This window comes from Barbus barbus, assembly GCF_936440315.1.
Source record: "Barbus barbus genome assembly, chromosome: 34".
Classification (NCBI taxonomy): Eukaryota; Metazoa; Chordata; class Actinopteri; order Cypriniformes; family Cyprinidae; genus Barbus; species Barbus barbus.
In genome coordinates, this window is record NC_136762.1 from 12,594,165 (window position 1) to 12,622,026 (window position 27,862).

Genomic DNA, 27,862 nt, shown 5'->3' on the forward strand with positions numbered 1-27,862 from the left:
ATGTATCACCAATAAAATCAAAGTTGACATTGAAAAACAAATGATCTGCTTTGGATTATTTGCTCAGTGTGCATTGCACATGTGTGGTGTGTGTGTGTGTGTGTGTAAGCATTTGTGTCAGCAGAAACTTTTTTTATACAATGAAACATTACTTTCTCTATGCTTTAATATTACATTAATTTAGAAATAATACAATATAGAAATTATAATATATATATATATATATATATGCAGGCATTGAAGAATAAATAATTTCCTGCTGGCACAAATGCTTATCACATATTATTTAGTCACTGATGACATCCAAGTGCTACAGCTGGTCTTCAGCTGTTTCTAAGAATAACTGCATGACAACTGTTTATTTCTTCCGGGAAAAAAAAACAAAACAAATTTATGTGGAAAAAGCTTATATTGAAGATAAAACAGTACTGATCTGTTTTTGTTACTGAACAGAAGTTATAGGTCAGTCAGTCAAATATAATGACAGACGGACAATCTGTAATCAATACAGTCATTGAGGTAAGTGTTGCCAAAGCACTTTCATGGGAGCTGCAACCAGCTGAGGTCATCAGATCTGTGAAAATAGAACAAAATCCTGCATTATATCCTCCAAACAGGCTCCATTTTTTAAATGCATGCAAATAAATTCAATAATAGCTTTTAAATCCATAGTTCTGGATTATGGAGACAATGTGTTGAAGGTTTGTAATTTATTGATACTCACTGTGCCTGAGCCTTAGTGATCCTCTTCCCAATCAACAACATTTCTGCCAACCTTGTGACAGCAGGGTCAAAGTTCAAGCTGGCAGCTGCAACAACTTCTTCATCTCTGGATTATAATATAAACAGTGATGAACGAAGAGCAATCCTAATTTCAAGATATAAAACATTTGATGGACTTTTAAGGCTTCTTCATGAGCTTACTTGATATAAAATGCCAAGAATTTTCTTTCCTCTGTGCTTCCTTTGAAAACAATGTCAGTGTATCCTTCTCCATAGCCTAGACGAATGAATACAGATGAAGAGTTAAAATGGTTTTATTAAAATATTATATTTGCTCAGAGAAGGGATATTTATCTTGGAATTACCACCTGTATATCGGATACTTTTTCCCAACAGCATGGTCCAGAAGTATGGCACAGTATTTATCGCAACCTGTTGATTCAGCATGCTTAAGCCTGCGATTCTTCCTGTGGAGGACCACAACCACATATTTTACACATTACCACATACACAACAAGAATGATGAACAAAAAGAACAGAATTTTTTGGTAGAAAAGAAACAAGTCCTGATCAATTTAATGCGTCCTTGCTTAATAAATGTATTAAGAGTATTTATTCATTTATTTTTTTAAATCTTACTGACCCCAAACATTTGTATTTCTGAACATTCAGACTCTGATTATATCATGTGGTACCGTGAGCTTGCGCCAACTGCCAGTGTCCAATATTGACTCTCTTATGGCCAACCAAAGGAAGTGGAAAGGACACCACATCTCCAGCAGCAAAGACATCAGGAATGTTGGTTTTCATGAACTGCAAAACACAGCTAACATAAAAACTGCTATATTTTAGAAATTAAAGTGTTCGCTCTATGTGATATGAAGGCTGTTACCTTGTCAACAACAACAGCATTGCGTGAATCAATTTCCACAGATGTTTCCTTAAGGAAATTAGAGTTGGGAATGACACCTTTGGAAGAAATATAAAATGTAATTGTTACAAATAAATGTCTTTCAGTAATAACAACAAAACTGCTATGGCAAAATTGTTTTTGTACATACCAATGCCAACAATTACAATATCCGCTGGAAGGACTTCACTATTTTTCAGAACAACTTCCTTAACCTAAACAGTTGTGTTAGATATGTTGTTTATTATGCACTGACATCAGCTCTATTATTGTTTAGTAATGCAGTAATACACTGCTTCTTACCTTTTCGTTTTCACCCCGGATTTCAGCCACACCATTACTTGTATAGAACTTCACGTTTTTCTCTTCCAGCATCTTTAAGAGGAGATTAATTACTTTTGATTGATGGTGTAAAGCAGTAAATCAAAAAACAAAGAAAATACCACAATGTTCTCTGACCTTCATTGTCATTTTTCCGATATCTGGACCCAGTGATGACCGGAAAGGAAACTTACTGCTGCCAATAACAGTGACGCTGGCTGCCTTGTCAGACAGATAAGCTGCTACTTCCATTCCTGATAATTGAATGTCATAATTTGCAATAATGTTCATGACAGAATATTTTTGTTTTCTGTATAACTATGAATGAAGTTCCAACGATGACGGCCTTGTTGCCGGCACTCATTTGTTGAATTTCTGTAGCGTCCTTATAGCTCTCCAGCAATTTCACATTTTCAAGTTGAGCACCAGGGCACTGCAGAGGTCTGGCCCTAAAAACAAAAGTACATAATTCACCATTAGATTCTGCATCCAGATAAAAGGTTCATATGTCTATCACTACATATAGTGCTAAGCTTTTTTATGAGACGTTTATGTAAAAACATGATCTAACCTGCCACCTGTAGAAATCAGGAGCTGGTCATAGTGTTGGCTAGTGCCATCATTGAAAGTCAGAGTTTTAGCCTCTGTGTCAACAGATTTTACCTTTGAGGGACAAATTGTTAATGCATATGATACAATTGATGTGATCCCAGAAATTATCCCTGGACAATAAATGAAAGATATCAAAGAAACTCACCTCTTTTTTAGTCCACACATCAATTCCATGCTCTTGAAGGAAATCATTCTGTCAGCAGCACCTTTTCAATTTCAATGTTCATTGCCTAGAAGGGTCCATGAACACACCACAGCTTCATTACCAGTAAACAAAAAACTACACTGGTTTGTAAATTTAGAGACAATGGGGAGCCATTAAAATCATATAATCTGATTTTGTTTCATATTTGGTCCATGGATCCCAACCTTGCTAAGCTTGGTCTTATCCAGGGGCAGCTGCTCATCTTTGGTAACCATTATAATTCTCCCCCCATAATCATTCTGACGAAGGGTTTCTGCACACTGCAGCGAAGCTGGACAAATACTCACAAATGTTGCATTGCCCACCATGGCAGACTAGAGGCCTACAAATTTATTCAGGCCACGGTGGATAGACTTGTACACTGCATTTAAATTTTATTTAATACACTTAAATGTGGGAGAGACAATGAAACATTTAGCTGAACTTCAGCTGAACTTGCTTTAAATTAACTTCATAATGCATTTTGTTAAAACATATTTTTATGAATTTGCTGACCCCATGCATTACACCACAAAACCTCTAGGGGGCGATAGACATCCATAGATGAGGTGAAAGGTATACTTGCATGAAATACAGTGGGCCAAATAAGTATTTGATACACTGACGATTTTTCAAGTTTTCCCACTTACAAAGAATGGAGAGATCTGTAACTTCCATCGTAGGTACGCCTCAACTGTGTGAGACAGAATATCAAAAAATCCAGAAAATCACATTGTATGATTTTTAAATAATTAACTTCCATTTAATTGCATGAAATAAGTATTTGATCACCTACCAACCAGCAAGAATTCGGTCTCTCACAGACCTGTTGTTTTGTCTTTAAGAAGAACCTCCTATCCTCCACTCATTACCTGTGTTAATTGCACCTGTTTGAACTCGTTACCTGTACAAAAGACTGTCTAAGGACACTAGGGACAAAATTGTAGACCTGCACAAGGCTGGGATGGGCTACAGGACAATAGGCAAACAGCTTGGTGAGAAGGCAACAACTGTTGGCGCAATTATTAGAAAAATCTCCCTCGGACTGGGGCTCCATGCAAGATCTCGCCTCGTGGAGTATCAATGATCCTGAGAAAGGTGAGGGATCAGCCTAGAACTACACAGGAGGACCTGGTCAATGATCTGAAGAGAGCTGGGACCACAGTCTCAACGGTTACCTTTAGTAACACACTACACCATCATAGATTAAAATCCTGCAGCGTGCGCAAGGTCCCCCTGCTCAAGCCAGCACATGTCCGGGCCCGTCTGAAGTTTGCTAAAGACCATCTGGATGATCCAGAGGAGGCATGAGAGAAGGTCATGTGGTCAGATGAGACCAAAATAGAACTTTTTGGTATAAACTCCACTCGCTGTGTTTGGAGGAAGAAGAAGGATGAGTACAATCCCAAGAACACCATCCCAACCGTGAAGCATGGGGGTGGAAACATCATGCTTTGGGGGTGCTTTTCTGTAAAGGGGACAGGACGACTGCACCGTATTGAGGGGAGGATGGATGGGGCCATGTATTGCGAGATTTTGGGCAACAACCTCCTTCCCTCAGTAAGAGCATTGAAGATGGGTCGTGGCTGGGTCATCCAGCATGACAATGACCCCAAACACACAGCAAGGGCAACTAAGGAGTGGCTCCGTAAGAAGCATTTCAAGGTCCTGGAGTGGCCTAGCCAGTCTCCAGACCTGAACTCAATAGAAAATCTATGAAGGAAGCTGAAACTCCGTGTTGCCCAGCGACAGCCCCAAAACCTGAAAGATCTGGAGAAGACCTGTATTGAGGAGTGGGCCAAAATCCCTGCTGCAGTGTGTGCAAACCTGGTCAAGAACTACAGGAAACGTCTGACCTCTGTAATTGTAAACAAAGGTTTCTGTACCAAATATTAAGTTCTATTTTTCTATTGTATCAAATACTTATTTCATGCAATAAATGGAAATTAATTATTCAAAAATCATACAATGTGATTTTGTGGATTTTTTTTTAATATTCTGTCTCTCACAGTTGAGGTGTACCTATGAAAATTACATCTCTTATAATATGACAAAACTATTTGAATTGTGTATTTGAATTATTGACAGGTGTCATTTAACAAAACTGAATATAATGTGGCATTTAACATAGTTCTGAATTTTAATTTTTTTAAACTTGAATAATGAACATTTGAAATTAAACAACTGAATTTTTTTATGGCAGTTTTTTTAAAAGACGTATTTTCAAACAGCGGATTTTTTTGTTCTGAATTCTTTGAATGCAAATATACAGTTTAAAAAAATACAGCTTCAAGTTTTCAAGATGAAGAAGAAATTCGGAATATTAAATTCAATATTTAAAATTCAAAGTGCAGAAATTCAGATCGTACAGAAAGTAGGTCAGAGGTCATCCACGGGGAAGAGTAGATGATCTCCGAAAAGTCGATCGAAGCATTTACTGCGAACGTGAGGGGATATGTTCGGTTCACTTAGACTAGTTTTGTCCTGGCCACAACATATTAACTCGTGGGAGTGTGATAATATGTTGGGTCCACCATATATATATATATATATATGTGTATGTATGTCTATGGAGGGAACAACCATAGATGCACTAAATGCCTCATTGGCGACTGTTTCTATGGGCCGCTATACGTAAGCCGTCCGCCATATTGTAGCGGTATACTTGACGTCATTCACCATAATAATCACTGAATATTCGAAAGATGCCACAATCATGCACAGAACGGCTCAACGGCTCTGTGCGAACCTACAGTACGGTGAATGACGTCAAAAATGCCGTTCCAAGATGGCAGCAGCATCTACGTGCCTGGAGCGGTCTTATAGGGCGTCTATCTATGTCTATGGGAACAACATCCATTTCTCGTGGCCACGAGTTTAATGTGTATAATGTGGTTTGTTTATGCATTAAACTCGTGACCATGAGAAAAATATGTGGTTCCCTCAACATAGCATCTGGGACCTGGGGACCTGTTTGAGACAGAACACCCAACCCGTTATCCGACCCGAACCACATTAAATCTCTTACATGAGGTAGACAAAACTCATTTATTAAAACTTTTATTCAAATTGTGAATAGCAAGAAAGTAGGCGGTTTTGCTGGAGGTGCTCGTGCACCCAAAATCCTGCCGCTTCCACGGCTCTTCACGGCGCCGCCAGAGATTTAAAAAAATAATTAAAAATAAAATGATTTTTGTCGGCTTTAACCAGGCAGATTATTAATGACTAATAGAACATTTCACTGAGCTCATGTAGGTAGTGTTGCAAACATGAAGATAATTTAAAATGTAATAGAATTCGCATTGGATGATCCATCAAAAATGTTTTACAGAGATATATAAAAAATCCAGAGCATGGTGTACGAGTTGGATTGCCAGGTAAAAATACAATTACATGTAAAATGTCATCGTTAACTATGTCTGACATGAAAACTACGCTATAAGCTAGTCCCATGAAATAAGAAATAGCAAATAACTCCTATAATAAATTTCCATTATGTTACATAAGTGTTTGCAGATTTAACAAATAAGTGTTTGCAGATTTCTATTAATTAGCTATTTAAGATATAAAGAGGGGGTTGCGCCGTGTTATATTTAGGCGTGCATGGGGTATTACAAATAATTGATAAAAAAAACGTCATTAAATTCAATAGTGTAGCATTTAGTAGTAGTCGTCGTCGTAATATTTGTTAATAGTAATCATTAAGGACTCTTTCAGTGACTAGTAAATTTATTCTAATAAAATAAAGTTCTATATACAATTTTTATGTGATGTATTTTTACCCTCACGTCGTTCCAAACCATGCAGAACGCAAAATAAAATATTTTGAAGAAGGTTGGTAGCCAAAAGATTTTGAGCATGGACCTCCATTAAGGTGAAGTAAATATCCCTTTGACTCGTTAACTATTCAAATTGTGATATTTTAATAGGCTTTTAATAATAACCACAAGACGTCGCTCGACGCCCTGACGACGAAACCACCTGCGACTTTTAGAAATAATTAACATACTTTTCAAACGCAGTAGTTTAATGTGAAAACATATGCATCACATAAATCCATGTCCACCTCCATCTCAAATCACTTTCTGGTGGAAAAGACATTTTAAACATCATTTATAATGAAAAATTGTTTATTATGAAAACTGACCGAAGCTGTCTTCAGCAACGATTTATTACATGAAGAACAATAAAAAATAAAATATTGGTGTGAAATATATTTTATTATTATTATTGTGCTGAATACGTAGGCTAATTAAATGGTAAATATACTTATTTAATTTCAGATGAATAATGAAGAGGCTGAAAAAGCAATGGCACATCAAAAATCAAATCTGAGCGTCCGTCTTTCCCCCCCTTCTTCGTTAAATTGCAAGTTACGAAATGCCCACCTATACTACATCTCCCATAATTCAACTTTGACAAAGGGGGCGGGACATAGATGTAAGGAAACACACGCCCGAGACGCTCATTTGCTGAACCGTGCCTCACGATGATTGGGCGGGGATTCTCTTGTTTGGTTATTGTAAAAGTTACACAAGAGTCAGGATTTTGTAACACATACATTAGCTACTATGTATTTGCTGCCTCTCGTAATTGAGCCACTTGTGTCTTCTTAGCTTTACATCGGACTGAACAAACCGAGCGCTGAAACAAACAGCTTTGTGTTTTTATTAACAAAGATAGAATAATCGAGCAATTTTGAATTATACAAGGACTCTGCCACCAATCGTATATGTTTGGATTACTGAAAGTGAAAATGAAATAAATGCAAACAACCGGGATGCATTTTTTGATTAAATAACAGATAAAACGCGTAACGGGACTAGGTCTAGACGGGCGCGAGAGATTTGGATTTTGACAAGACTGAAGCGCGCGCTTAAAAGATGGAGTTGAATTCAGTGATTTTGACCACTGGATCTTCGGTAGGCTTTTTCAAATTAGTAAACTATGGGATCGGCAAACTTCCCGTCCCCGAGGCAGCTCAGAGGAACGTTTGGAAATGGAAAAACATCTCCACGTCTTTCGTGCACAGCCTACTAACTGGAGTGTGGTCTGTGCTTTGGTGAGTGTCAGAATTCCCCCACGTGCATGGAGAATGCATTACACACCCATATATTCCTGTTTGCACTGTCTGTTTGATATCTTTATCAGATGCTTGAGAATTTGATTTAACTGTAAGATCTCCTCCGCTGCCTCTTTATGTTAAACGGATGTAGTTGAACAGAAATGGCTATTTGATAACCAGCACACAGACGACACGTTTACCCCAGTGGTACAGTGGTTTAAGTTAATGTGCCACCTACCCAACATCTTTCATAAATGTGCTGTATTTTCATTTTAAACGCCATTCCCTGATTGTAAAACGTCTGTGTTTGTAGTTTTTGCATGCATCCCCAGATGGCTGAGGATTTGATAGAAACATACTCCGTTTTCTCTCACGCCTTGGTATCTGTATCAATCGGTGAGTATGAAACCTTATTATAAAAAGGGTTTTACGGTGTTATGTGGTGTCTTCAGAAAGCAGGTGTGTAGACTACCGTTTGTTACAAACGCACTGCTGTTATGTGCAACAGTGCCCACTCAGTAATTGGATGTAACTGGGTTAGACTTGACAGGCGACCTTAACCTTACTGATAGATTGGGAAATCGAATAAAATCTCACTTCCAGGACATATTTCACCCCAAAAATAAGGCTATTTTAGGACAGGTTTTTTTTTTCATGCATTGTGATTTTTTTTTTATTTTTTTTTTATTTATTTTTTTTACAATAAAGTTTATGTTTCTGAATTGTAATTACTCTAGTCTAAATTATTTCCTGGATGCCTCTCCAATTTATTTATTTACTTATTTATTTTTATGTATTATTTTTTTTATTGCATTTATTATCAATGGTTATTCTCATATTATTATTATTATTATTTTTTTTTTTTTTTAAATCTGCATTAATTAATCCTCATGCTGTGTTCAGGTCATGTTGACCTGGAGAGGATTTTCTATTTCCTGAAAATGCTGCTTAATGTTATCACATTGAACTAAAGCTTTGACTTTTCACACAGGGTTTAACAACTTCCTAAAAAAAAGTTGGACTATTTTTTTACATTTTCCCCCCACCTTGTTACTTGTGGTGTTCCTGTTCAAAAATAACCAGCCTTTTAATTTTTTTTAAATATTATTACCCGATATTAAATGTAATCTTTTTATCAACGTGTTTTCTTTCGCAAAGGTTTTGTTTCTTTTTGGAGCTGATTAATCACAGGCCTCATTGAAATGAGCGTATGCACCTTAGTTTCTGAGTAGACATTGTCACATTATTATCCAAAAATTATGTTTTTTTTCCTACTCAAATCTGAGGTGCATAAGTGAGACCTAATACCAATCAATTCCAAAGGAATAGAAAACCTGACAAAAAGATTGAACCCGAGATTTTGTTATAATATAGCATAACATCTTTACTGTGCAAGAAATTTTAGATTTTTGACAAATTGGTCAAAGATGTTCAGCACAGCATAAGGGTTCAATGTATGGCAGTAATTAATACTTTATAGTTTAAATAATATTATTTTCTTTGCATTACAGTAATGATTTTTTTGCATTGCAATAATAAAGTTGTGACATGAAACTTACCGCAAAACATCCAGAATCACAGAAATCGTCTGCATGTCGTTCCTCTTGTATTATTATCTATTATTTGTGTATTGTGCTATTATTGTGCATCACTCTTAAATGCTGCACAGTTACTGCAATGTTTATTTCAACCAAAAAGTAGATCGGCTAATTCTCATTCAAAATGCCAAATACCGGAGATATTTTAAATACTTGGAGGAAGCCCACATGCATTTGGCAGAAATATTAACTATAGCTGCAGAATGAATGGCTGCCTTTATGATCTGTCTCAGGCACGAGTGCTACCCCCAAGTCACATGACTGTTTATGAATGGGCCTTTACGTTTAATTTTTATACTCTCTTACATTTTATAGCATTTTTTTACAGAAAATGTTACAGTACTGTTATCTCTGCATAATATATGCCCATGAAAAACATTAACTACAAGGCACATGGGTTTGACATGCATATCAGCCAATTTATAACTCTTAAAATTGTGGCTTTTTAAGGTCTTGCTTGGAAGTTTGAGATAAATATGCTTCTTATATGCCTCGATAGACAAAACATGAAGGACTGAGTTCATACATTCATCTCACACAGGAAATATTTTCTTTTGTTTCAGTAAAATACCTTTTCATTCTGAGATGTTAAGGCTTGTTTTCAGAAAATGAACATTGCTATTAGTGTAATGTGAACTAAACAAATGGAATTGGGAAATGGGCGTGTATATTGAAAATACTAATCGGTTCATTTATATTAATGAGGTCTCCTATATTGAGCTTCATTTGCTGTTGATCCACTCTAAAATGCAGTCTCCATGGAGACCTTCATATTGGGACATGGATATAAATAGCTCTCTGGAAATGACATCTTGGTAACCAGCACAGTTGTTGTCATGGGGTCTGTTGCTTGAAAAACCTGTTGAATGATCCACTATTGGACATAGTGTTAATATGGATTTTTGTGTTTCAGGGTACTTTATATATGACTTCTTTGATATGGTTCTCAATCAGAAGATCATTCATTCATGGGAGCTCCTTTTCCACCATGTAGTGGTGAGTAGACACAAAGCATAGTACATATAAATTATTATATAATTTTGGAGAAATCCATTGACAAAAAAAAAAAAAAAAGTTTCACTTTTTGAAATAAGTTACAAGAAAAAATGTTTACAAAGGTTTTTTACGATATTCTAATTTATTGAGATGCACCTGTATATGGATAAATCATTAAACATGCCCAAATTTAAAGGCTATTTTTTTAGAACCATTTAGATTTTCTTTTGATAATTAAGCACATTTTCCTCCAAAATTTCATTTGTAATGCTTCCAGACATTTGTCGTCTTTGAGTTTTTCTTTTCTTTTCTAATTAATATCAAAAGTCTCATTACATTACATTATAATACTGTTATAGATAGATACAGTTTTTTTATTGATTTGATTACTTTTAATCATTCAAAGAATACTTCCTAAATATTTAGTAATTGATATGAGATATTACTACTTTTTGCATTAGTTTTCATATATATATATATATATATATATATATAACATCATAAAATAATAGTACAATAAATTATAAAAATTCTAAGAAAGCCACTGGCTAGTTGTGATGGAGGTTGTAATGGTATTCAGTAACATCATTCCAAAAGTGGTTTCTGTATTACCCATCCGTCTAATAAAACTACACAGACTTGATTCGGGACCTTTTCAGTGTATTCAAATAGTCCAACCTGTCTGACTACCTTGTCTTTGTCATGTTTGTGGTTAGACATATTTTTGGAAAAAGGTGAGGTGTTAAGGTCAACAGAGGTTAAACTGTTGAAAAAGATTAGATACGTAAAATAAACAAGTCAATAGCGAGGCCTTTTGAACAAATCATTTGCATTAACTCAGTACTTAAACATTGTAAGTAGACTATCACAGGCAGTGTATCCTGTTTTAATGGGCGAGGTAGGACGCTGTCCGAACACTTGAACACATTGAGTTCAGTGGGTTTTCTGAGCTTCGGTTCTTTTGGAGTTCTGTGGCGTCACCAGCTTCATTCTGTGGTTCTGTTGTTGTTGTTGTTCCCTCTTTTCTTGATCTCATTCAGCGAAGTGGCTGGAAGGAACATGCTGCCAGATTCTTAATGTCACTGTGAGAAACTGTCAGACCCTCTCATCTCCACCCCGTCCTGTTTACATCATAAGCCAAACTGTAATAACAAGAAAAGTTTTGTTTTAGATGTGCTCAGTTTGAACGGAATGCAGCCTGTCAACAAATGAAGGCCTTTTTTTGTTGTTGGATCAGGTAGGACTGAACGTATGTCTTGCTACGCCAAAAATGCAAGGGGTGAGGACACGTAAGTGACATTTTTGGTGAAATGGAAATATACATCAAACGAAAGCTCTTAAAGAGCTCTTTCTACTGGCAAAAGTACTGTCATCCATGAGTGTACAAATTTGTATTATAAACAATTGAAATCAGTACACATAGTCAGATCAAACTGGTAAAATATTTGTTTTGGCTCTCCTGTAAAGTTGGTGAAATGTCACTTACGCCCTTCTACTTCTCACTCCTCGAAATGATGTTTTCTTTTCCAAGAAATTAAACTGTCTACAGTTGAACTGTTTGTGAAGGCAATTGGAGAGTCTGTGGGAAAGCTTTTTTTTTTTTTTTTTGAGTTAAAAGATCATGTGATCAAGATGGGTGTGGGAGTCTTGCCCCACCCTATCCAGACTCTGTGTAGTTTTCCATTCAGATTTAATGCTTTAATTATACACACTATTCCATTCAAAAGTTCGGAATCGGTAAGATTTATGAATATTTTTGAAAGAAGTCTCATATGCTCACTAAGGCACCTTTATTTCATCATAAATATCTCAAAAATACTGAATGCTGAATAAAAGTATTATTTCCTTTCAAAACAAAAATCTTACTGAATAAAGAAAAGAAAAAAAACTTACTGATCCCAAACAAAAAAAGGCAGTGTACATAAAAACGAGTCTGATTTGAGGTGAAGAGGAAGTCCCTGTATGGAAACACTTACTGCTTAAATAGTTTGCGGTGGAAAAACACTGATGGTGAGGCCTACTATCAACCCAGTTGTGTTGTCATATACCAATATAGTAGTTGGCTTGTGGGTTGTACTCCTTGGCTGTCACTTTTGCAAATGCTGAAGTTTCCAGAGGTGGTTCTGTGGAAAGCATCACTCTAACCCAATAACATTTTTGGCATTTGGACCACCACAACCCTCCTTTAAATCAGTTTCTCAGAAATGCTGCTTTGGAGAGTAAATGTCTCTCATCCCCCGTTCATTTAGCACAATTGAGTTTGCTGATTAAAGCCTTCAAGTCTCAGAGGAGGCTGAGATGATCATTTTTGTATTAGCTCTCATTCATGCTGAGGTGGAATCAGTGGAAAAATACAAAACCATGGGGGAGTTAGATGGTTTGGCAAGAGTCTGGCAAGCTGGGTGATTATTTGTTCACCTAAACACACAAGCCTGAGGTGATTGTATTTGTTCACTGACAGAATTTACTCCGTAGCTAAAGTGATGCAGTTGAGTGTTTTCCTGCTAGGAAACTCAATTACAGCCCCCCTGCATTTTCTGTAGAACCTGATAATCCAGCTCTGCTGTGTTAAACCTGCAGCTTTCCCCGACTGGTTCAAGCTGCTGTACGCTGGGTAAAGCTGTCAATAACATGAGTGGTAAACAAGTCGATTGTAGTAAGAAAACAGCCCACACGTACCTGACATTCTCAAGGAGGTTGTGTCTGTAAAAAAAAAAAATTGGCCTATAGCAAATTTTGATGATGATTTCAGTATAAAATTTGAAACTGAAGAAATTTGTGTTGTAAACTAAATGTCCCTCTACATTGTTATGTAGCTTATTGGACGGTGATGCAGTTATAATGCAACTACAGAGTAAGGAAGTCTCACAACCACCATCACAACCAAAAACCTTCAGACAGACATCTGACATCTTTGACGTCTGAAACGTTAAAACCTTTAGATGACTTGGGTAAATATCTCCTAAGTATGAACCTGAAATTAGTCGTCTTATTATTATTATTATTATTATTATTATTGTTTTATTGTCTTTATTAAAATTATTATTCACACTTTCTCTCATCTCTTTAACTGGCAGTTGTTTTGCTCTCGGCTATGATTTTTATTTTTTTCTTATTTCTTTTATTGTTTTGTTTTTTCATTATTATTATTACTTTTTAATATTATTATTATTAATTTAATATTATTATTATTATTATTATTAATGTCTTTACCTGGCTTTATTTTTTATTTTTTTTCTAATTTCTTTTATTGTTTTTTTTTTTATTATTATTAATATTATTAATATTATTATCTCCCTCATATCTTTACCTGGCAGTTGTTCTGCTCTCGGCTTTGCATTTTATTTTTTATTTTTTTCTCCTCATGTCTTTACCTGGGAATTGTTTTGCTCTTGGCTATGACCGTATGTTTGATTTTCTATAATTCCTTTGTAAACATCGAATTTTTTGTAATATTTTATTATAATAATTGTGGGGAATGCATTATTGGTTATAGAGCAAATGGAAGGGAAATGGAAAGAATAAGAGGCAGCGGAGGAATGAGAGTGAAAGAATGTGTGCGAGCAAGGGAACCACTTTTGGCTCCAGAGTCTAGTGTATTTGTGGCTGGATCCCTTCTCCTCTTGCAGCATGCATTCAGCATTTTCCAGACAGAAGCAAAGACATCTGGTCCACATATGTTCATGCTCCAGGACCCATATAGACGAGATCCCATTGAATGCAAACCCCCTTGAAAAATCACCTGTAGACCAAAAAAACCTCTCAGTCTTTCTCTCTTCCCCATATCCATAAGAAACCTCCATTTGTACTTGTTCCAACAAACCTTCCAGAATGACATGCTGTCTGGGCCAAAACAACCCACTTGTAAATAAGATCTCAGTCTTCCTAGCAACCAAAAAAATAAAAAATACACACACAGTTTATGTTCTGAGAACTTCCTGTTTATTTTTTTGAATGGAACTTCCTTCAAGTATGACATAGCTTCATCCGACACGTTTATTTTTCCGAAGTAGTTGAAAATGTAGGTGAATTTCACTCTGATGTGAGTGACGATAGTAAACGAAGGAATGCTGCCAACCTCGAAAAACTTTCAAATAGTTGCTGTGGTGGGTTCAGTGTGTACCGTACTGAGATAAATGCCTGAAGGCACACAGTCCTGTTCGATTCAGAGCGTTTCAATGCCTTGAGTCTCAGTAACTCAAAGTGGATCTGGAGCACTGCCATAGTATGTGTCCGGTTGCCATGGAAACTGTGTTGTGCATGGGTGTATGAATGATGCTACACATGGCTCCCGAATGATGAATGCTGTGCTTATATATAGTTTGATCTTTGTGTGACCTTTTCAGTTTATCAAATTTATCATATCAGTAGTGATGTGGTTTATTTTTATTCCTGTTCTGTTTATTTTGGTTTATACTAAGGCCTAATCCACACGAACACGGGTATTTTTTATTAACAAAACAATATAGTCCACATGAAAATGCAAAAACACGCTATGAAGTGCAGTCAAGAGCATGCCATACCAACAGGCGATATAACCCTAACCGTAAAGCCACGTCAGCCAATCAGAAGTCAGAAAAAAACGCGAACTCTGAAGTCACAAGGCAAAATATCCGGTTTCACTGGCTTCATGACAACACTGCAACTGGTACAACTAACACAAGATTTAAAAAAAAACATGAGACTTCTGTATTACACACAATAATTTTATGCTTTCTGTCAGTTAAAGAGTTTTCATAAAATGTATCATGGTTTCCAAATAAAATATTAAGTAGCACTGAAATGTTTCTTGAGCATCAAAGCATTAGAATGATTTCTTAAGGACTGGAGTAATGGCTGCTGAAATTTCAACTTTATCATCACAGGGAAAAAATTACATTTTAAAATTAACATTTTTCACTGTAATCATATTTCATAATATTACTGTTTTATTTCATTGTTGATCAAATAAATGCAGCTTTTTTTTTTTTTTTTTTTTTTTAAACAAGTCCCAAGGTTTAAAGGTTTTGATAGTGTGTCTATTTATTTTTTTGGGTCCTGTTATTTTTTGACCAGGGTTTTACTGACACAACCCTGCCTTCCTCGGGGTCATGTCATGTTTAACCTGTCTTGTCAGGGTGAGGTTGTGGACTTTGTCCTGACCACGACTCCACAACACTCCTCTATCATTTACAAGGGGGGAAGGGGCAAAGAGTGTCAGCGTCTCCTACACTTATTAGTCTGAATTTTCATTTCAATCCATTTACATTTTCAGTATCTATTTTTAGAACTTAATTAAAACAATTTATTGACCCATTTTCATCTGGCCACTAAAGATTAATGCATTTAGTTAGCATCTTAGATTGTGGAGATTAAATAGACACATTTCCAGTAGGTGGTTTAGAATTGTTGCTCATATTTTTCTGTCACTTTGTCAGGCGAAAAAAAACAACAACACGACGAACACATCTTTAATATGATATGATAAACTGATATTGGAATACCCAGAAGTAGGGTTGGACAATATAGCGAAGAAAAATTTTCAATTTATATCTCAATATTTAAACTTGTAAACAATCAATTTATTCAACCAGAAGTCATTTGAACTCATTCCAACTGAAAACTTTGATTCAGTAAGTCAAATATTTCACATGGGGGCTTTTTATAAAAGATGCAGTTGAATCAGAGTTCTTCTGAACAGACTGTTTCAATTAACACTCTCTTAGTCACAAGACAAAGCAGAATTGACAGCCTTCGTTACGAAACTTAATGGGTAAATAAAAAGTATATTAAAACTGTTGTATATTCATGATGTCACTTAGTCAATGACAAATTCATTAGAAAAATACTGTGAATGTTCAAGATTCACCCAGCTCAACCCTCATCTCACCCATAAAAATCATCAATGATTCATGAGAATGTTGGACTCATAAACACACACTCAAATATTCATCACACATTCATACAGTACATCCTTTTTTTCCTCTCAAACTGTGCCACACCCTTTGAGCTCACCTCTCAACACCTTTATTTTGTGTGGTTATATTTCCACATACCCACCTTCAGCTTCATGTCCCAACCCAGTTTCACTCTCTCTCACACACACACACCATCTGGCCCCTCCTCGGTCTCGGATATCTTTAAATGGGTGGATCTCCTTTCTGTGTTTTATGTCTGTTTTTACACTGGGATTGGAATCTGGAGGATGTGCCTCACAGACCCGCTGCACTGCATTTGTTTATATAAAAAACACTTAAAGGCGTAGTTCACTCAAAAATAACACTTCTGCTGTTTAATCACCATTTATATAATCGCTTTGTCTGAGGAACAGCCTGAAATTGAGGTTATTAGGTTAGTCATTATTTAGGTTATTATTATTATTGTTAGGTTTAGGTTAGTTATTATTTTTCTTAATCTTTTCTTTTTTTCCAGACAACCTTTTTAAATAAAATTTTCAATGATTGGTGGTAAAATATTTGACAAACTATCATGTTTTGGGGAGTTGCACCACATGACACTTTATGACCTGAACTAACCAAAAAATAAATAAATAAAATTAAAACCATGCTCATCATATAAGAAATCTCCCATGCTCACCAAGGCTGCATATTTAGAAATATTATTGCAGTTTAATATAACTCTTTTCTATTTGAATATATTTTAAAATATAATTTATTCCTGTGATAGGAAAGCTGAATTTTCTGCAGCTGTTACTCCAGTCTTTGTCACACGAACTTGATTTGGTGATCAAGAAACATTTCTTATTATTAATGTTGAAAACAGATGATCTGCTTCATTTTGTGGAAACTGTGGTATATTTTCTTCAGGGTCCTTTGATGAATAGAAAGTTTAAAAAATACTGCATTTACTTGAAATAGAAATCTTTTGTAATTATATAAATGTATTTACTATCACTGATACTGTCGTTGAAATAATTTGTCAACCCCAAACGTTTTAAAAGTAAATAGTGAATAGTTACTTTTTTAATGTAAATAGTTCACAATTTGTATGGGCCACTTTTATGGTGTTTTTATTCTTGTATCATCGTAAATGTGACCATTCTTTGCCTTTAAAATTACAGAATTTACATTTTTTGGTTAAACTATCCTTTGAATGCTTTCGTTTGTGTGTGTGTGTGTGTGTGTGTTTATGTTTATCTTCAACGAAGCATGTGTCCTCTCTGTTAGTCCACAGGTCCACTCTTTTCTCATCACCTCATGTGGTCTAAAGCCATTGGCATCTGTGCTCTATTTCTCTCTGAGCTTCAGTATTCCTCACATGCTGCTCAAAAGGGCCTACTGGCAAAGCGTTCTGGACCAGTTTCACCTGTAACCAGGTTAACTGGTTTGAGACTGGTGCTGCTACAACCCCTCATCCAGTTCCCCAGGGAGAGCCTTTCTGATCCCATGCCAAATGCCAATTGTGTGTCTGCCATGGTTTTTTTTTTTTTTTTGGTGTGTAATGGAGAAAGTAGAGACCCTACTAATGATAATTGTCCCCGCAGGGAGAGGTTTATGAAACCAAACACACAGACTTGTAGATTTACAACTACAACAGGGGAGCAAACCGGCAGGCATGTGCTAATGTGATGATGTTATTGCATCATTAATGCTTTTTATGCATAATTGTATTGAAAATAAGAGCATTGGTTTGGTTGTAAACAACTAAATTATTGAAGTGTGATCAGCATGTGCTTTTTTTATTTTTTATATATGCTTTGGCTTAGCAACTTTAGGTCTTTGTGTGTGTGTGAGTGAATAAGATTATTTCAGCACGACTGCAGATGGATTATGAGAATAATCTTGCTAATGCAGATTCACTATGATTGTATGTTGGTGTCTGCAGCATTACTTTAGAGTAGATGAATGTGTTTTTATGAAGTAATATTTATTTGTATAGAAATTTGAAAGCAGCTTTTTTTTTTAGGACAAATTCTGACCATTTCATGGTTTATCACTGTTTTTTCCTCACTTTGCCTTTATATGAATCAGATTGCATGAAACAGATGCAGAACCACTGCATTTTAATCATCATGATCTAAACAGACATGATCAGTTTTTTTAAGTAAATTAGGCTAGAATCATTTCAAAATTTTAAGGGCTAGTTCACTCAAAAATGAAATTTACCCCATAATTTACTCACTCTTAAGGCATAGGTATATATGACTTTCTTCTTTCAGACGAATTCTATAAAACGCATGAATTTTTCTTACAAAAAGCATTGATTCGCTACAGGATGCATTTATTCACACCCCGGAGCCGTGCGAGCAGTGGTGTAGTCTACGTGATACGCAGGTATACGGCGTATACCCACTAACAAAGGTCAAGGATTTCCATATACTCACTTAAAATAATGTGAGGATACGTAACAACATCTTTGTGACAGTACTTTCACACGTTCGTTCATAAATTCACCCCGTCTGTGTTGCGATCGAAGCACCAACTTTTTGAAAATCACGCTGTGCTATTGCGCAACTCTTTCATTTCAGGCCATCCTAAAAATACTCCACTGCGGTATGTCGCCACGAAAGCTTATCATTTGCATGCATTTTTGTGCCTTGCCCATTTAAACATTAAAAAGAGTTTATAAGCATTCAAACACAGGACGCAGAAAAACTCAAATGAGTACTCGCGTGCCGTGTTTGGTGCGCACATATATAGAGAGCAAACATTAAAGTAAGTGAATGTAAACATTTGAGAGAAAAAAAATCGGATGTGTATCATATTGGATGTATTGTCTTTTAAAGTGATCGCGCCTAATTTACTAGCTGCTTTACTAGAAAATCACTCGCAGCTCTTTACTGAACTACTTTATAGTTTAACAAGAATTAATCTATATTCAATTTATACAGTAAAGACAATGCTATTTTATATTTGATTATTCAGTTTCTTTACCTGGACACCTACAAACTTGAAAAAACTTAAACATTGTGTAAATAGCACAAATAAATACATAGAACACATATTAAACTATTTTAAACAGGGCCCACAAGTACAACCTGCACTGGGGCCCCGCAAACCCCAGCTATGGCCCTGGGAGCAGTGACAGATCAGTCAACTGTCCCAAGCATCTTTCACACAGTCAACAGTAAGTTGACTTTCTCAGGCCAACATAACTAAATGTAGCTCTTAACTGGTTGAGTTAGATGATTAACACAGTAGAAAATCAGTCCAGTCTCCCCAGCTGTAAATGTCATTGGCTGTCTTGTGTTGCTTATAATGAATTGACATGTTGATATCACATAAGCAGTCTTTCAGAATGCTGTCATACATGTAGATGCATACTGTACACATTAGTGAGTGGTGCTTATGGGGTGTCGCTTTGGGATGGGTGAGGGAGGGGGGAAAAATCACAGTATGCTCATTACAAAAAACTAGACTACACCCCTGCGTGCGAGGCACTTTTTATTATGGACGGATGTGCTGTAATGGACTTCTTTTGGACTATTGAAAAAGAACACCCATGCATGCCATTATAAAGCTTGGAAGAGCCAGGGCCCGGTTGCATGAAAGTCCTTAAGTAATTTGATTTGGAGGTATTCCTGAGGGGAAAAAAATCCCTGAGATAAGGGATTTCTTTAAGAGCATTGCAACAAGCGTCTTAACTGTCACCCTTACCTAAGTGTTTATACTAAGCGTTTCACAGTAGTTCCTGGCAACATACGGCAATGGGTGCCGTGGTTGCTATACTTACTACATATCACAATAAACATAGATATGTATATCTCTGACAATAAACAGAACATAACGAAATACAAACCTAACCAACTAAAACACGAACACATAAACGAGAGCTGCCCGTTTCTGCGCTGTTTTGTGTACAGTCGTTACAGAGGAAACCGCTTTGCTTCTTGCTGACCAATGACGGAAAATTGACCAAATGTGAAAATTAACCCATGTTTTGATGCTGCAAACACGCAGAGTTGTAAATGAGAACAGGTGGATCGACAAGAAGATAATGCATTCTAAAAATCTAAACAGTTAAGGCATATATTATATTTATATCGTTATTTAATTAATGTAGGCTAATAATCGATTAATAGTAAATGTATAAATTACTATAATAATTGACACAACTCATCCATTTTCTTAAATTATATAAAACTTTTTGTTTTGCGAAAACCTGTAAGTCATGCTTTTTAGAGCCATTTTACAGTTTAATATGTTACCTACTATGCTTATGATATTTTATTTGTGCAGGTCTCAAGTCTTACATTTGATCTTAAAAATCTTAAAAATACTGAGATTAAGATGATTTAAAGGAGCTGTTTTGGTCCCTTAAATTTATCAAGGTAAAATAGTTACTAAGGACTTTGTAGTAACGCTTAAGGGAACATTTAGATAATTAAGGGGAATGCTTAATGACACCCTTAAGGTTCATTAAGTTGACCCTTAGGATTTTTCTTGCAACCCAAGTTTCCTAGTAACCTTATAACTACGGGATTTCTTAGCTTAAGGGCTTTCATGCAACCGGGCCCAGGACGTTTTTAAATGTTACTCTGTTTGGATTCACCTGAAAGAAGAAAGCCAAATACACCTAGGATGCCTTGAGGTTAAATAAAGTCGGGTAACTTAAATTTTTGGGTGAATTATCCCTTTAAAGCAAAGACCAAATGGTCTTACCTTAGCTTTGTGAAATAATGCTACATAAAACATATATGAACAAAACAAAAACAGCAGACGGGCTGAATGAGACTGACAGCAGGGGGCGCTTATGAAACAGCAGTCATGTTACCGCTGTAAACCAAGCAGAGCTGCACTTTTAAATACTACATTAATATGCATTATATGGAGGTACGAAGCTTGAAGACAGTCAGTCCCCCTCAGAGATGCATTCATATAAACCCCTCACCCTCACTTCAGTATTTAGGATTTTCTTCCAATATTTTGCAAACCGTGAACTGTGATCATGTTACAATATTTTTCTCCTCTTTGTGTCTGTCTTCAGCATCTTTAACTTCTGTGAACGGCTGTTTACAGTTGGTTTATTTGGCCAGTTAAAGAAATAGTTGTGTGTTATTAATAGTTTTCTAACCATTTTTCAGAATTGTATGCAGTTAATAGGGATCTCCTCTCAATTTACAATGCTGTCTACGTTGCTTAGACACTTGTACCATTATGCCGTTTTTTTTTTAAATTCATACCGAGTTAATCAAATCGGTTTATCCCCAGCATTAGCTTTTAGTATTTTGTGTTCACTGGAATTTGTTAACTTTCTCATCACAGCATTTCATACAAGCAGTTTGTAAAGATTTCAAGTCTGTATATACATTAATATCGCTTATGCTTCTAAAGAAACTGCTTTGAATAGAAAAGAGGATGGCATTTATTTAAAATCAGAATCTTTTGTAGCATTATAAAGGTCTAAACTGTCACTTTTTATCAATTTAAAACATCTTTACAGGATAGAAGTATACGTTTACTATAAAACTATGCATTTAATCAGTTTTTAATTTAAGTGTTCCCTGAGAATCAAAACCATGACCTTGCGAGCGCAAGGAGCTACAGGGACATATATCTGTTAACATAAAGCAGCATGTTATGTGATGTATATGACATGAAGACTTTGCTCTTTTCCTGTCAATGATTATGTTCTTTTCAAGGCTGAGATGGAAGTTAAAGAGTGTTTTATCTGTTTATTACAGTCGCCATTCAAATATTACAAATTGTACAATATTGAGTGTTTGTTTTTGATGTCTTTGACTTGCGAAACACCCATTGACCTCATTTGGTGTAGAAGACAGTACTTGTTTGCATTTCACTTTGATTAGTAATATGAAATATGTTCATTCACTTAGTCTCATCAGGCTTTATCACTTCCATGTTCTGAAGGAGGGATAGGGTCTCCTGAAGATAACAGGTTTGTTTGTGATGTTCAGAGCCTTATCCAGTTTAAGCGTTGTGTAAATAGAGATCTTGACTTCACCAAGGGAAAGACAAAGTGTTAGCCAAAGGTCAACATCCTCTCAATCATGAGACTGAGGACACACAAATCTTATTTAGTAATCATGCGTCTTCATATTAAAACAGACCCTTCACTCCAGTGAGAGAAGAATTTACTCACAGAAATCATTTTTACAGAGCTAACAGTCCTGTTAAACCAACAGACTAGTATTCTTTTTGGACATTTGATTGCTTTATATCAGGGATTTCCAACCCTGCTCCTGGAGAGCTACCGTCCTGCAGACTTCAGCTCCAACCCTGCTGCAACACACCTGTCTGTATTTACCTTGATTAGCTGGTTCAGGTGTGTTTGATTGGGGTTAGAGCTGAAATCTTCAGGATGGTAGCTCTCCAGGAGCAGGGTTGGAGACCCCTGCTTTACATAAATTCAGAAATATTTTTCAGCGTCATTGTTTGCTGTAGCCCAATTGTAGACCTCTTGACTGTGAAACAAACTCAGAAATGTTTAAAGTCCACATAGCTATATGGATGGTCAGCTTTTGTCATGCTTCGCTTTATGAATGGAGCATATGTGATACATTCTTGCTATAAAGAGAAGTATGTTTGGATTTCAAGCTATTAAAAGCCATTATACATTACTTGCCCACTTCAAACACACACCATGGGCTTTTGAGAGAGTAATGTTAATGTAAATAACGGCACTGGCCTTATAGCTGTGACATTCCTCACCGCAAGGACCAGCTGGGTGTCATGTGAACAGGGTTGCATTACAGACTCTTCTGGGCAACCAATGAATTTATGTCCTGTTACAAAAGGAGTTCTATCACGTCAACACCGCATGGTTATGTAACTGCACCTTTGTGCTCTGCTTAAGACTTATCATACCTGAAAGTTAAGAGAGAGGATTTGCCAATGTACATGTTTCGTAAACTTCAATAAAATTATATAAATTAGATGTTGCATAAAGTTTAGAATTATAATTTTTAGTTATTTCTGTTAATATTACATGGTTGAGGTCTTAGTAAATGTTTTTATTGGTTTTTATAATTGACTACCTTTGGGTTAGGGACTCATGGGAATAAGAGGCACCAAGAGAAAAATGTTTTATAATGGATCTAAATGCTCCAGTATTAGTTTTGCATTAATAAGTGTAAGCATGAGCTTTTGATGACATGCTAGTTTAGATTAATCGATGCACTTTTTGCTGTGTTTTGTAATGTTAGGCATAGACTGCCACCTAGTGGAAGATCATAAAAATGTTTCAAATTCCTTTTGGATGAAAATGGATTAAAAAGACATTAAACTTTTCATAAAAATTACTTTATCAATACATATAAGTTCATGTTTCAATATTGTTCTACTTTCTTTTTCTTTCTTTCTTTTTTTTTTAAGTGATGTCACACACAGTCACAATTTTCACTTCTGTGCTTTTAAATCAATTTCTTTCTTTTTTTTGCACAGCTTAATCTCAGAGAATACAAAGTCCTGAATCAAACCAACAAGTTCTGTTTAAGAATTATTATAAATGCTTATTGATTAATGAATAAAATACTTCCACAATCAAGGTCACAAATCACAATTGTGCTCTATGGGTAGTTATATTGACCAAACCCATTAGATTTGTTTGAACCACAGAACTCCAGCTGGATTAGTGTCACTCATGGTGATGGCTTTGACTGTTGTCATGTTGCGTTTAGGACTGATCAACAGAGCCTTTGTATTCCTGTCCTCAGCCTCTCCCCTCTGTTATCAGATGATACAAACACATGCTCATTTGTTTCTTGTCGCCTCACAGCAGATTAGTTTTGAGAAGACGAAAGAGTTGCTGCTGAAATGAAGCACATTAGTCTGTGTATGGCTTAACTGGCCTATTTAAACTTAATGACTTTCTATAGATGAATGAACATCTTTAGAAATGCTTTAAGAAATCATATTGCAATGAAAAATTGTTTCTGATGGTAATATTTGGAATAAATTGGATACATAATGTAATAAATGTACTGAACTTAAAATTTACGGGCAGCTGTGGAAAAGCAACCAAAAATTCTGGAAACAAAGGAAAATATAATAAAATATATGTTTGAAAATATTGTACAGTTGTGTATAAAGATGTTAAAACAGCACAAGTATACATGACCAACTGAATTTAAACAAACTCCAAGCTGAGACATTGAGGTGTGGAGAAACCAGAATACTAACAATGATCTCAAAATAAATCTGGCCCAAACTGGCTTTTTTCTAATTTTGCCAAATGTGTCCCCTACAAAAAGAATATACAAATAAAAGGCTTATTTTCTTTTACGTCAGGTAATAATGTGGCATGTTCTTGAGTAACAGAAGCTCCTCTGCCTTCATGTTTTGCTGAATATTCACATGGGCAAACACAACCTCTTTTCTGTCAATGTATCATCCATCATTAGAGCCAGTTACCATCTTGTGTTGTCAATAGCTGCGCATTTGTAGTAAATCCATCAAGATGTTTTTAACTACAAATAATTTCTTAAAAAATGAGTCCTCTATCCATAATAAATGAATTTTTTTTTTCTTTTTGGGTGAACTATTCCTTTAAAGTTTTCCTTGGCCAATGTTTTAGTGCATTGCTATAAATGAAACATCTCAATTTCTTTTGTTTGCAGGTGATCACCTGTTTCGGGATCTCTGTGTTGACCTATCGGTATGTGGGTTTTGCAGTGGTGGCTCTGTTGGTGGAGATCAATTCAGTCTTTCTGCACCTGAGGCAAGTGCTCCGCATGGCCAGCCTGGCCAAAAGTACATTTTACCGTGTCAACAGCATGATAAACTTGGGCACCTATGTAGTGTTTCGTATCAACACTCTGGCCTGGATGACCCGCTGGCTGGTGCTGAATCGTGACCTCATCCCCCTGATCAGCTACACCATCGGCAGCGTGGGTCTGGCCATCATGACCGTCATGAACATTGTGTTGTTTTACCGCCTGATGAGAAGTGACTTCATGACGTCCAGCCGTGAGAAGGAGGTGAGGAAAGAGAAGGAGAAAGAAATGTAGGAAGAGGACTCTTCCCACTCCAACTTCAGCTCCAACCAAATCCGCTCTCATCGCCATCATTCCCAGACTTTGGGGAAAAAGTTCCTTTCAACCTGCTGACTTCATTCCTGTAACACCTGATTGTCGACTAGATCAAAGATGAGTCATTTTAAGGACCTAGAGCTGTGTTAAGATTAAGATGGCTGTTGTCACAGGTTTACAGATGTCTGACATGGATGACACATATATTTACACATCCAACCTTATGTTCAAATACTCTTGCATGATTTATACAATGACTCAAAACGTTATTAAGTTCTAATGAACTGGAACTGTTTACCTTTATCAAATCATATGCTACCCCATGTAATGTAAACATTATCTATTAAATATAAGCAAATATTCTGCTCAAATGGGAACTGCATATGTGGGATTAAAAAAAAAAAAAAATATATAAAGTTTGGGTACCTCATGAGCTTTTTTAAATGGACAGTTCGCTCAAATTAAAAAGTTCTTTCCTCTGTGGAACACAACAGGAGATGTTTTGTTCAATGTTCTTGCTGCTCTTTTCCGTACAATGTAAGTGAATAGTGACCGGGACAGTCCTGTTCCAAAAACAACATAAAAGTACTGTAACTTTTGAAGCCAAATGACAGATATTTCAATTCTGGGTGAACTCTCTCTTTAAATCTGATGGAATTTCATTAGAGATTGTTTTTAGTTGAAATTCTCTGTACTGACTAGTGATAATGAAAGAAGTCACCCTGGACAGGATGTGCTCAGTGTTCACTACTGGATGTGGTCGAATTTAATTGGCTAAACATGACTGTAGTTTTATCTTGTGGATGAATGCCACTATTCTCGATTGATCGTTGCCTTTTAAGTGGAGAATCTGAATCTCGATGCTGGAGTCTTCACAGCAGCTATCAGGATTAAAACACTCCTGCTCTTTCTTATAATGAAACAGAACAATGCATGTGAGGTTTGAGATCTGACAGGACTGTCATAGCACAAATCATGCCTGTAGGTGGCACTATACACAACAGAAACCTCATGTTAGCTTATGCTAATACTTCTAAGTCTATAGAGAGGTGATGATTAAAGCAGTGCTTATATTGCTTTAAATGAGCTGAACTTCTTTTTTTTTTTTTGTATATTTCTAATTTATTTGTACTTAATATCATTGATTGTTATGGTTGGAGGCAAACTGCAAAAAAAAAAAAAAAATCACTTTAGAGAGCAAAATGAATGGTGGAACCAATTGTGCAAAATTATGTTGTGATTTTGTTTGTGGTTAACAAAGAACGGTCTTAGTCAGATGCACTAAAGTAAAGACATTGATTTGTTTAGCCTTATTTCATGTACTCAGTGCCATTGAGATTGTAGACTGAATTGTGATTATAATTGAATTATAGGCAAGAGTGGCCTGTCTGTCCGGTGGGAAAGTTGACGCACTGTAACCGCATGTAGCATCACTGACTTGTGCCACAAAACTAGTTTTTCAAAGAACCAAAGTTTATTCATAATGTTTAAGTTTTAATCTGGTGTACTCCTTCCTTATTTTTACTGTTTGTAAGGGGGATTAATAATTAAGGAAGTAAAAAAAAAAAAAGCTATTCTTGTTAAATTGAATACAGGAGCTTGAAAGCAAGTGAAATATAGAAAAATAAACATGCACTGAAAGAGTTTTCTTTTATTATTGGCAGCTTAATATTGAGTCTATGTGCTTGTGTATGTGCTTCCTTAATGAAGTAACTGGTATCTGTATTTAAAAAGAAAAATGTGTACATTTTAGTTTTTGAGAGAAAACCAATGTGACTTACAACTTTTTAAAGATCATTTCAGCAATGCAGTTGTCCTTCACTTGAGAGTGCAGTTCTGTACTGTGTTTGGTGAAAGATAAGCTACTGTTGTGTTGTAGATCAGATTTTTTGAGCATAGTGTTGCAGTGTTTTCCAAAGCCGTAATTAAAAAGAAAGAAATCACAGCTGGAAAAAGATAGATATATATGCCCATTTCCCCAGGAGAGCACAACAAAAGAAAAAGTCTTCCTTTTTTTTTTTTTCTTTTTTCTTTTTGTAACCCTTGCTGTTTTAGTTAGCCTAATCATTTAAGTTGTAAACTATTTTATCTAAACTGCATAATTTTATTTTTGTTTGGATGAATTATTGTTTTGTAATTAAAATCAAAATTATGTGTACATGACCTTTATATTGTTAATCGTCAAATAAAACGTTATTAACACTGTGTTTGAGATTATTATTTTGAGAAGTTGGGAAGATAATATACTAGCTATATAATATCGAATAAAACAGAATTTGTTAATCCTTTATTATTTAAATTAAATCCTTTGTGATTTATATAATATTAAACGACTTTGATGTAGTTGTAGCCTACTTGTTTGCTTATTTATTTAGACAAAAATTAGCGACCAACTTAGTCTATATTTAGGTTTTCTCTAAATAACTTTAAGCGTCAAGCACAACGCAATAAAAAACCCGGTCATTTTCAAGTGGACAGAACAATAAATAATGAAAGAAAGAAAAAGTAAATAGTAAAATGAGGG

General features: G+C 35.7%; 1 protein-coding gene and 1 pseudogene across 2 annotated transcripts; one reads left to right on the top strand and one right to left on the bottom strand.

The window, feature by feature from the left end:
• Window positions 1-540: 540 nt before the first annotated feature.
• On the bottom strand, window positions 541-3,079 carry LOC306853816 (apoptosis-inducing factor 3-like; annotated as a pseudogene). The gene is made up of 13 exons: window positions 2,936-3,079; window positions 2,712-2,796; window positions 2,526-2,617; window positions 2,273-2,403; window positions 2,093-2,208; window positions 1,937-2,008; window positions 1,785-1,848; window positions 1,616-1,692; window positions 1,419-1,536; window positions 1,092-1,190; window positions 925-1,000; window positions 725-829; window positions 541-574 (listed from the first exon to the last, which is right to left on the bottom strand). The product of its transcript is annotated as an apoptosis-inducing factor 3-like (transcript).
• A 4,166-nt stretch (window positions 3,080-7,245) lies between these two features.
• LOC306854113 (TLC domain-containing protein 2) lies at window positions 7,246-27,543 on the top strand. The gene is made up of 4 exons (XM_079391943.1): window positions 7,246-7,812; window positions 8,129-8,211; window positions 10,327-10,409; window positions 24,928-27,543. Exons 1-4 carry the CDS (start codon window positions 7,634-7,636, stop codon window positions 25,315-25,317), a joined length of 735 nt encoding a protein of 244 aa, XP_079248069.1. The 5' UTR covers window positions 7,246-7,633; the 3' UTR covers window positions 25,318-27,543.
• Window positions 27,544-27,862: the final 319 nt, after the last annotated feature.

What these genes read in the sequence shown, in the direction of transcription:
- LOC306854113 (XM_079391943.1), top strand. Translation starts at nt 7,634, where the DNA reads ATGGAGTTGAATTCAGTGATTTTGACCACTGGATCTTCGGTAGGCTTT. An exon ending in CTTGGTATCTGTATCAATCG is followed by an intron (nt 8,212 to 10,326) that starts GTGAGTATGAAA and finishes TTTGTGTTTCAG; the next exon opens with GGTACTTTATATATGACTTC. An exon ending in TCCTTTTCCACCATGTAGTG is followed by an intron (nt 10,410 to 24,927) that starts GTGAGTAGACAC and finishes TTTTGTTTGCAG; the next exon opens with GTGATCACCTGTTTCGGGAT.